The 11,635-nt window shown below is 35.0% G+C and overlaps 1 protein-coding gene across 1 annotated transcript; it reads right to left on the reverse strand.

The window, feature by feature from the left end:
- Positions 1-3,992: 3,992 nt before the first annotated feature.
- Positions 3,993-6,529, reverse strand: LOC143620467 (ethylene-responsive transcription factor ERF114-like). Its single transcript, XM_077092163.1, has 2 exons — positions 6,288-6,529; positions 3,993-4,467 (listed from the first exon to the last, which is right to left on the reverse strand). Exons 1-2 carry the CDS (start codon positions 6,527-6,529, stop codon positions 3,993-3,995), a joined length of 717 nt encoding a protein of 238 aa, XP_076948278.1.
- Between the last annotated feature and the right edge of the window lie 5,106 nt (positions 6,530-11,635).

Below are 11,635 nucleotides of genomic sequence, written 5' to 3' on the forward strand. Positions count from 1 at the left end.
TTGTAATCCATACTTCCATAGAGATACAATTCAACTTCAAGTCAAGATATCTACTGATGTAATCAAGGGGTATGTGATTAGCTTTAGACAAAATATGCAATCAAGGGGTATGTGATTAGCTTTAGACAAAATATGCAAGCCGTTTACCCCATCAAAACCAAGTATATATATATTATATAGTTTTAAATATATAAAAAATAGTATGTTGAATTTGTTAGAAACTTGAGGTTGCTAAAACTTTAGAATTATAGTAACTAGTTGATTATTTAATATTTTAAGTTGGTCAAAAAGGTTAAATCTTTATTTTTTTTTAATGACAAATTTCCTTTAATCATTGTCGTCTGTGGGACTTGAACCCAAGATCTCTCTCCTAAATCTAGGTGTTTAAAGGCTTTGCCTTTGCCAACGGACCACCCACCCCATTAGTCAAAAAGGTAAATCTAATATCATGTTTTGGGTAATGGCATCTCAGCTGGTAATTGGTAAATGGTAAGTTTTAATTCCATAGGATTTTAAACGCGTATACCTAAGTAACATATGCGAGACATGGTTTTCAGACCGGGCATGAGACTCAGATCACCTATACACAACCCTTGCCACTATACTCTAAAGGAATGAGAACAACCAACATCATTTCCTGAGCATTCTCTCTTTGACCACAAGGGTTATCTAGTTTCTGTTCCGAACAATAAAATGAGCCAAAGAAATTTGGACAATAACGATGTTTCAGAATTTAGTTGATGAACATTTGATTTAAAAGGGGCAGGGTGCAGCCTACTTCTGATGTATATTGTAAGACCTTCGGTTTAACTCCGCTTCAAATATTATAGTGCTATGTTATATCATATGTCTGGCAATCCTGACCCAAAGAGAGAAATATAGTCTACTCTTGCTAGATTGTTATGGGTTATCTAATATATTTCATGGGTAAAGATGGGCAGATCTGGAAATAGGAAAATGAGTGGGCTGTTAACCCGTCAGATCAAATTAAGGGGTAGGGCAGATCAAACAAGGTTGCAGAAGTTTACCCACTTGATCTTGGTAGTGTGACCCGTTGGTGCTTTCAAGCTCAGTTCAACTAAATTTATCACACTAAGCCCTTAGATCACGACCGAACAATGGCAAGGTTTTGATTACGCTTCCATTCCAAAATCAACACCTTTAGGTTCTCATTGAGCCTAAAACTTTTCAGATCTTTCAAGGATGATTATGAATTTATGATTCAGAGATCTTCTATTCCACACCTAAAAGAGACGCACACCATCTTCATCAAACTTAAAACATTTAGAAGTTGAAAGATCTTATTAATAAACGAGTTATAACTTCGGATTCGAGGAAGGGGCGCCCAGCTATAATTACATTAAAAAACACTGTAATAATATTTTTTATATCTTTATCATCATATTTTCTCTCTCTTTCACTCACAACTACTTTATGAAAATATTAAAAAATTATACAGTATTTACAGTAAAATCTCAAATTTAACTTTTCTATATAAATTTTCTCTCTCCTCTACTCACAAATACTCATAACCATATTATATAATTTGCAAATCCCTCTCATATAATTTTAGGGAACGGATTAAGAATGCTCTCATGGGTACTACCCATTCTCCGGCCAATCATACACGGTTATTTCATTTCTACCCTCAAGTCCTCACAAACCAGAAAATAACTGGAAACACCTACCCACAAGTAGTCAAGTACCCTAATTTTTTTTTGTTATAATTTAAAAATAAATAAAACAATTAAATGTAATTAAAATTAAAATTAAAATTAAAATTAAAATTTCATTAAAATTAAAAATATTACATAATTGAAATCCGGAAAAATAAAATATGACGATAAAAAAAATAAAATAAAATAAAACACGAACATCTAAACTAGATGATCCTTCGGCCAATTATATTTTTCCGCAATTTCTCGTTTGCGGGTTATAGCGATTTTCTTCACCTCGTCCTCTAGATGATCGTGCGGCCGAGTATATTAGTATGTCTTAGAAGTTTGCAATTAAGGGTTTGAGTGAATAGAAATAGTGAAGATTTAGTGAATAAAAATGGTGAAATGTTTGAGTGAATAAAAATAGTGAAGAGTTAGTGGTATTTATATGTAATAAATTGATTATTAATGAGTGTTCTAATTTCTTCAAAAGTTTAACACACGGTAAACCTTCTATAAACTATAATTTGGCAAACTGCCCATATAGTTTGGGGTGGGTTTGCCACGTGGTAAACTATCCATGAACCTTACCCACACTAGTGCCCCGGCCCCTCTTATCACAAGGATGATATTCAACCTTTGTTGATGATTTTGATACACCCTAACTCCTGATTTTTACTTGAAATCAGAATCCCACTACTAGCTTGATTGAGAACAAAGCTCATGGGATTCTTTGATTACTCGAGAAAACCTTGAACGTGAGTTCTTGCTTGGAAAAGGTCTTACGACCCGAGTTTGGTGATACACAGGAGTTAAAATGAAGTGTTTGATGAAGTAATTCATTCAAGAGGGCCATAAGCCCTATTTTCGTGATTATGGGCTCTAGAATAGGGTGTAAACCCGAGCCTAAAACTTGGCAGATTGTTCCACTTTTGTTTGGGCTGTCATACCACCCGTATGGTCCGACAACTGATAATACGATTCGCATGCCAAACAATTATAGGTTTAAGAATGGGGTCGTTTGTAAACTCTTCGGTTCATGAGATGACTCTATTATGCCTCAATTGCGTTTTTTTTCATTTTGGTTGATCATTCTATGTTTACATTCCTCAACATATCATCGTGGTTGTTGATTCTCTTTGTTTACATCATTTATAGCGCTGCATTATATAAATATATGATATAATATTCTAAGGTCACTTTATTTTCAGGTATAAGAGGTTTTCTAAACCCCTCATGTCTAGTATCTCTTCAAAAGACCTCTTTATTTTTCAAGTAAGCAATTTTATTTTTGAATTATTACTTACATGTGATTGTCTTTCTAAGATAGTAATAATATTAATTGGGGCATTAGGTGCCAGTATACGTGACTTAGTTACTCTTTTTAGGTTAGCACTTAGCAGTGCATATGTTAACTGTTTAACTAATATTTGTAAATGAAGTATCCTTTTGAACTTCAGGTACTTTTTAGTTTGAGAATTAATGGGAGACAGTGATAATTACTTCAAGTCATCCCATTTGCCAAATTGTTGTCATCTCTTCATAATGTTAGGAATGTTGAAGCATTAAAATGAAAATCAATAATTGAGCCATAAACCATATCCGGATATCCCCAACTATGGTTTTGAATACTTAGTTATAGATAATTGATCATATACAACATATATTTCGAACTTCCTTTGAGGTCCTATATCAATCACAACAATCTCATTTCTCGTAAGACCGCATCGTGTACCACCATCTACACCATATGTTTCCCATCATGTTTTGAGAACACTAGTTGAAACCATTTTGAGGCTTTCTTACATCCCAAATATATCGAGACCAACTATTTCAACATTAATCAACCACGTATTCCTGAAACTGATGAAGTAGAGTGAGCGTGTGCAAAACTAGCACACATTTTCAACACATTATGATTTTGTTTATTGATAGAACTGAAATTGCCCTAATGCATTATGATCGATTTTGTCCAAACCTGTGAAATCGAAACATGATCCATGACAATTAAGATACAAATTAATAAAACTTAAAGAGATCGAAAACAACATGATCCATTACAAAAATTGTCTCAACGCAAAATAAACTTTTTGTTGCCGTAAACAAAGGTCATATATATTATTGATCAATGGACTGAAGTCTGAAATACATAAAATATATAAGGATTTACAGTCATATTGTGACATGAGCTAGCTATAAGCATCATAATTAACAAAAAGGCAGCGATAAACTCACTTGAAAATTGAAATAGAAAGAACGCACACCATTTAAAGGGAAACTTGCAAAATTTTCTCAAGTTCTTAATCTTCTTCCAATTCATATTGTCATATTTCACTACGGATCTCCTGATTGATCATTTTCTGTATCAAAATCTTGCCAACATTGTGAAGGGTCCACAGTACTTGATGAGCTTCCCATATCCATGACAGGTGATCTAGTACAATTCAAACCATTTCTATCCGATGTAAACATCTCATTTTCCCGAAGAAACTGAGCGTAATCAAGAATATTAGGGTACAAGGTTTGAGGTTGAGGTCGAAAAGGAGAAGTTGGTGCAAAACTTTGCGCAGGCATTTGTAATTCAGTATTTCCACTAACTCTCTCAGGGAAATTGAGCTTTGCTTTGGTCCCTTTAAACCAAAGGGCCGCTTCATCGTACGCAAGTGCCGCTGATTCGGCTGTCTCAAATGTTCCGAGCCACACCCTTGCTCCCTTTTGCGGATCACGGATTTCTGCAGCCCATTTTCCCCATGGTCTTTGCCTCACTCCTCTGAAGTGTCTCCTCCTTGTATTCACTTCATAATTATAAAACAAAATTCGTCGTTAATTACTGTCAGATTATCCAGGATAGGAAAAATTCCTAAAATAAGAAAATAATAATAAATTTTGTCGACGTCATTGGTAATCGCGTTGACGAATTAGCGGTATAATAATTAAACCATTGGTATATTTTGTCTAAAGCTTTTTAGTTGTTAGTGTGAAGATATGTGTGATAGATCGATGTTTAATCATCAAAAACTTTGAATATAAGATTAATTTTTGTTATCAAAGCTTTCAAGCTTTGATAACAAATACATGTTTCTCGAGATGTAATTTTTTATGAGAAAAGAGGGTGGAACCGGGTTGATAAAAATCCTGAAAACCGAGTTAATTCGCTTCAGAGAAACCCGAGTAAGGCTGCACAGTGCTTGTATTGAGCAGCCGAAACAGTTGGGCAGGCAGCCCAATCAACTGATAGCACCGCTGCTGGAAATCTGGAGCCCAATTCAAAAATTCAGCAGCCTAGTTTTGCTACTCAGAATGTTACAGTCCAAGCTGAAGGTCTGATTCTTTCTTTGTCTGGTATGCAAACTGGTGCGGGTCCATCCGCCCTGAGACAGTCGACTCGAGCAACCACTTTTCCAAAGAAAAATAATGAATTCATGTTGGATAGAAAGGTTCATTTCGAGCGAGGAAGAGAAAACGATTTTGATGACCTGAAATTACTTTTAGCTCAAGATGGTGAACCGACGAGTTATGTCGAGACATCCGGAGTAAAAGAATGGGAGAATCGAGACAAAAGAGACATGCTCGAAGTTGAAGATCCACCTATTTTCAAGTAGGAAATTAAGGGAGTAATTGTTGGACTTAATTCCTCTCCTCAAGTCAATGAGGTGGGTTGGGTCTACTCATCGAGCCTATGATGGGTTGGTGTTTTGTTTATCAAGTTGAGCACGTGACTTGGTTTACATGGAATAAATTACTTGGTGAACAAGTCGAGCCAATGACTTGGACAACAAGGAATTTATTTATTAATTGTTTAAATATGTTTTTACTAATTAGTATTTGAATATGATAAAAAGTTTGTATTCTAGTCTAATTAGATTTTCATGTTTAAACGTACTAGTATATATACTCGAGCTTGTTGGTTATATCATTGAAGAGTTTAAGTATTGTAACTTTCGAGCTAATGAGAATTACAAAGATCGAGCTTATGATCTAACTTCGTTTTTGTGTTTATCGATCCTGGTTACCAAACTTCATATATTATGTTATACATAAAACTTACAACTATATTTGCAGAAAACTAATTATAAATGTATATAAATAAATAATAGATAATAAATAATAAACAAGTTGAGCTAATCCGATCCTAGCTAGCTGAGATTGAACAACTGCTTGTGAAAGCTTTATAAGAGAACTTTGTAAATATAGCTCGAACTCTCATAAGTTAAACAAGCCGGACTAAAGAAGCTTAATTATAGACAAGCTTAGGCACCTTTAATATATAATACGTATATGGCAAACAGCCTAAATATAGGTTTATGGCGGGTCCTTCAATGGATCATTTGATTCCATAATTCGTGCATAATTAATCTTTATTTTAATTAATATTAGGGGATTAGAATACACAAATTATCTTTATCACACTAGGTTTAGAACGAAGACAACAAATGCATGCATGCATGCTACATACATGAGTGTTCTCCCCACCCATGACGTACCGTTATGACTAAAATGTCATGTACGTACGTGTAGTTAGTACAAGATAATTAAATATATGAATGAAGGGTTAATTTACAAAGTTTAATTAATGAATTACCAGCAGCAGGAGCAGGAGCAGGAGCAGGAGCAGGAGCAGGAGCAGGTTGCAGTGGTTGAATATAATTATGGTTAGCAATAGCAGCAGAAGAAGTAGAAGTTATGAAGTCATCAGTGGTTCCTATGACCTGAGAAAGGGCGGAGACGATAGCAGACATGTCTTGTTCAGAACGAGGGGAATTATAAAGTGGGAATATTTCTACTTCTTCTTCACCAACAGCTTCTTGGTGTTCGTCCTTCGATTCATTGGCCGGAAGAGCAGGCCTCTTCCCATGTCTCCGGTGATCCATCTTGACCTTAATTAATTTCTAGAGAGAGAGAGAGAGAGAGAGTTAGGTAGGTGTGTGTAAAGGTAGGGTTTTAGACGACAATTTATAGTCCTCTACAAGTTTAATTTTCTATATAAAGTTTTCTGTAAATTAAAATTATTTTCTTCTTATCAAATAGAAAGAGAGAGCCATGGACACTTTGATGAGATGGTAAGGTGGTTAAGGTATAACTGTATAAGATATGAGGTCAAAAGTTTAATCCCTGTATGTGCATGTATTGCTAAAAGAAAATACAAAGAGATCAGAGTGAAAAAACAAAATGAGAGAACACATAATGCGAATAGAGTGAAAGAGAGAATGGAGTGAAAAACTAAAAAAAACTCTACTTCCTTTACTTAATTTAGATAAAAGCTTTATATAAAATATTACATTATAATGCGAACATAAAATATTATATGGTTTATTTACTTTTTTTTTGTTTGTTTACAAATATTTTTGTTTAAATAAGTAGCTTTAAATGAAGTTAAAGATCATAGACTTAATTTAGATAGCTTGGTCTATGTGCATGTATTGCTAAAAGAAAATACAAAGAGATCAGAGTGAAAAAACAAAATGAGAGAACACATAATGCGAATAGAGTGAAAGAGAGAATGGAGTGAAAAACTAAAAAAAACTCTACTTCCTTTACTTAATTTAGATAAAAGCTTTATATAAAATATTACATTATAATGCGAACATAAAATATTATATGGTTTATTTACTTTTTTTTTGTTTGTTTACAAATATTTTTGTTTAAATAAGTAGCTTTAAATGAAGTTAAAGATCATAGACTTAATTTAGATAGCTTGGTCTATGTGCATGTATTGCTAAAAGAAAATACAAAGAGATCAGAGTGAAAAAACAAAATGAGAGAACACATAATGCGAATAGAGTGAAAGAGAGAATGGAGTGAAAAACTAAAAAAAACTCTACTTCCTTTACTTAATTTAGATAAAAGCTTTATATAAAATATTACATTATAATGCGAACATAAAATATTATATGGTTTATTTACTTTTTTTTTTGTTTGTTTACAAATATTTTTGTTTAAATAAGTAGCTTTAAATGAAGTTAAAGATCATAGACCAAGCTATTGGACGACTTGCGTACGTGTTTGGCCAACTAAACCTAGCTTATATATGTGTTTTAGAAAATGTCTTATTAACAGATTCTAGAAACTCTAAACCCGTATGTATAAATGCTTGAATTTCAAAGCAACCATACATGTTAAGCTTGTCATAAAGCTATTAGTTAAGGAAATAAAAGCCGTCACTAGTTTTACAACAAAATTCATGCAACTATTAGTTAGTACATGTCTCGTCTTAGCTAGGTTTCAAAATAGTCTTAACCAACCTGAGCTGAATGAAAACTATATATATAATTAAGCTAAATAGCTAATAGATATCTTAGTGCCGAAAATTATGACACCCATAAGAATCCTCATGGATTCACCAGAATGTACATCACTGTTAGGCCCCATTTTGTATATTTAGTCTTTTGTATTGATTCAGTTATGTATTTAGGCCGATAGGTTATTTTGTATGTAGTTGGGCCACGGTCCATTGTAAAGAAGCCCGTTGGGCATTAATTTTGTTTTACTTCTCATGCATGCTTCTCTATAAATAGGAAGCATGCCATGAGAAGTAATAGAGGTTGATTATTCAATAGAAAACCTTTTGGCAAAAACTCTATCATTCTTTCTCTTCTCATCTCTCTCGGCTATCTCTCTCTCACTAACCTTTCCCTAACCGAAAATAAACTCAAGATCCGAGACCTCTTGGTTGCTTAGTGTGATTTCCGCTAGCACTAAGTTAGGTTGATCCAAAGACGTTGTTAGATCCACCCGAATAGGGACCTACAATTGGTATCAGAGCTTCGGCTCACTAGTTGTGGGTTTTTGGATCACAACCTTGGGTTTTGATCTTAAAAAGAAGAAAATAAGTCTTCAAGTGTTCTTGATAAGAAAAATATCAAAAATACAAAAAGAATTGGCAAAAACTTCATAAAATGTCTTAGAAAGTGTTCTTGGTGGAAGTTTTAAGTGTTAAATGTGGTCTTTACGGGTTTCAAGTTTGTTGGTTTGATAAGTTATAATTTCGTTTCGCTCAAACATTGTACCAAACCTCGTACTTGTACTAACAAAGTGGGTGAAACAAATCCTAAGGAAGATTTGCTTTCAGAAAGATAAGATTCTTTCGCTTCGCTTGGATCCTTTCGCTTCGCTTAGGATCCTTTCGCTTCGCTTGAGGCTATTTCGCTTCGCTTGAAGCTGTCTGTGCGAAAAAGTTGACTGTTTTGAAGATTAAGCTTTGTTAAAGGCTTGTAACTACTTAGACCATGGCTAGCTCTGATTCAGAACTATTGAAGGGTTATTTGCTGTTGGAAAACCAAGTAGGAACCCCCACAAACCCTCCAAAATATATGACCTTAGACGATAACTTTGCAGATTTCAAATGGAGATTTATGAATTATATATCTTTGACTGAGACTGACTTGTTGAGATGTTTGAACAAGGTCCTCATGTTCCAGTAACTCGCACTGATGTTGGGGAACAACTTAAGGCTCCAGAAAACTATGATCAAGTAGACCGAGACCTGTTGGCTCAAGATAAGAAGGCCTATCTCATACTGACCGTTTGTCTTTCAAACGAAATCTCTGAAACTCTTCGTGAACACACAAGTGCCAAGGGTCTGTGGGAAGCACTTGTTGAAAAGGTTGAGGGCAATGTCGAAATCAGAGAAAACAAAAAGGCCCTGTTAAAAGAAGAGTTCAACATGTTTAATCATCATCAAGGAGAAGCTGTTTTGGAGTTGGTAAAAAGATTTGAGAAGTTGATGGTAAGAATTAGGGCTGAAAATGTCAACATTGCAAATGCCGAGATTAACCACAAGTAGATGAACTCTTTGCCATACAGCTGGAGTACCAATACTGTCACGATCAAGAGAACTACCAATCTAAACATGATGACAAACACTGACTTGATATCCACTATCAAGTCATTTGAAATGGATGAGCAGGTGAGAATGAACAATCATCTCAGTTCACTGAATCAAGCTGGAGTGAGTACTGCCACCTCGATGCAAATTGCTTTTATAAGCAAAGCTCAACCGAACATGTATCCCGTGACCACTCCCAAGTACTCCCCATGTGTTCCTTCACAATCAACAGCATTCATCTCAACAACAAATCAATCAGACTCTTTAAATACAAGCTCGTTCCAAAAGGCGGTCGACAGTGCAGTTGCCCAAGCCCTGAAAGCTCAAGGGATTTCATTATCTTCAAAACCTCAACCAAGCAAGTCTTCAAGTTTCTGTGAAGCATTACCTATGCTAAATGACTCCAACATCGCAATAGTTCATGCTTTTCTTTCAAGCCATGAAGAGTTGATGAAAGGAAATCTATTGCCACCTCAGTTTGAAGCTGGAGACTTGAGGGATTTCAATCAGAAAGATCTTGAGAAGATGGATATCAAATATCAGATGGTAATGGTGGTGCAAAGGGCTACTAACTTCATGAAAACGTACGGGAAGGATAGCTTTAATGATTCAGACAGGAAAAGGATCGGGTTTGACAAGTCAAAGCTGCGTTGCTACAATTGTGGTGAGATGGGTCACTTTTCCCGAGAATGCACGAATCCTTCAAAACCTGCCAATGATATTCGTGTGACTGAGGTGACAGAAGAGGAGAATGGCAAGGCTGCAGGAAAAAGGCATGAGATGCAGAAACCAAGCAGCTCTTCACAAAGAATTGGAGGTCATCCACACAAGGGCAACTCAAGCTCAAACTCAAAAGCCCTTGTCTCCAATCGGAGGTCCAAGTTGGTGTTGATTGGGATGATCAATTCCAAGAGCTGCAGAATCCACTTAACATGGCAGGTATGGCTATCACAGACAATGAAGCTTCTTCATCGGCTGCTGCAAGTTCTGATGCGTCACCATCAGACGAGGTAAAAAGAAATCTATGCACTGAAGCTTGCGTGAATAAAGTTACATATTATAGATATCTTCAGGACGAAGTTTTGAAAGAAAACGCAAAACTTCGTCAGCTAAATGCTGAATATGTAAAGGCTGACGAGATATATGTTGAAAAGATTAAAACACATCATGATGATGTTGCAAATCTTAAACTTAAAATTTTTCAAGGAGAGCACAATGTCATCTATTACAAAGACATTGTAAATAAATTAAAAGATGAAATTGAAAAGCTGAAACTTGATCTTTCTGATAAACGGGAAAAAGAAAAACAAGTTAAAAGATTTAAGGCATCGTCTGAACAATTAGATGATCTTATCAAAGCTCAGAGAAGTACTAAAGTTAAAACGGGACTGGGATGTGATTACTCAGCGGTGCCCCCACCATTGAATGATAATTACACTTGCCTACCCTATTTTAGCTATAATACTTCTCCTGATGAAGAGATGGCATATGGTATTGGTAAAATACCAAAACCAGTGAAATTCGTTCCAGCCGCCTCTCCATCAACAGCTCAAATTTCGTCATCTGATAATTCTAACGTCAACATATCTTGTGTAGCAGGTGATGTAAGTGGTGAAATGGTTAACCAGAATTATAAATCAAAGGGAGAGTTAGAACCACGTTTTGAATCCTGTGTGGGTCTAACAAAAATCATTAACAATCCTATTTGTAACAAAGTGTGTGAATCATTGATAGGAAGTTTAATGTCTAGATCAAATGGTGTATTTTGTGAATCATCAAGCGATGATAGTTGTGTAAATGTTTGCAATGATGGTGAATGTTCCTCTTCTGATTCAGAGTGTGAAACTATATTTGATGAAACTGTCAAAGTCAAGGTTAATAAACAGACTGGTCAAAGCTGCTCATCAATTGATAATAAAATTGAGAACTTAATAAAAGAGAAAGTTAGCTTTGAAAATGAAAAACCGAGCGTTTCATGTAAATATGTGCCACCCAAGAAAACTTCATTTTCTCAGAATACAAATTATGATAATAGTTCTCAATTTTATGATCAGTGTGATAGTACATTTTATTACTCTCGACAGAAACCTAGGCAATCAAATCATTTTGCATTTCATAATCAAATGCTTTCAATTATAAGTCAGATAGAGGT

Source organism: Bidens hawaiensis, unplaced genomic scaffold (genome assembly GCF_021521415.1).
Source record: "Bidens hawaiensis isolate Kalapana, Puna unplaced genomic scaffold, B.hawaiensis_p1.1 tig00002572_1, whole genome shotgun sequence".
Taxonomy (NCBI): domain Eukaryota; kingdom Viridiplantae; phylum Streptophyta; class Magnoliopsida; order Asterales; family Asteraceae; genus Bidens; species Bidens hawaiensis.

Excerpts from the sequence above, each read along its gene's own strand:
- LOC143620467 (XM_077092163.1), bottom strand. The coding sequence starts at position 6,529 with ATGGATCACCGGAGACATGGGAAGAGGCCTGCTCTTCCGGCCAATGAA. Across the intron at positions 4,468-6,287 it reads AATTATATTCAACCACTGCA|TTATAATTATGAAGTGAATA; the intron begins ACCTGCTCCTGC and ends ACGAATTTTGTT.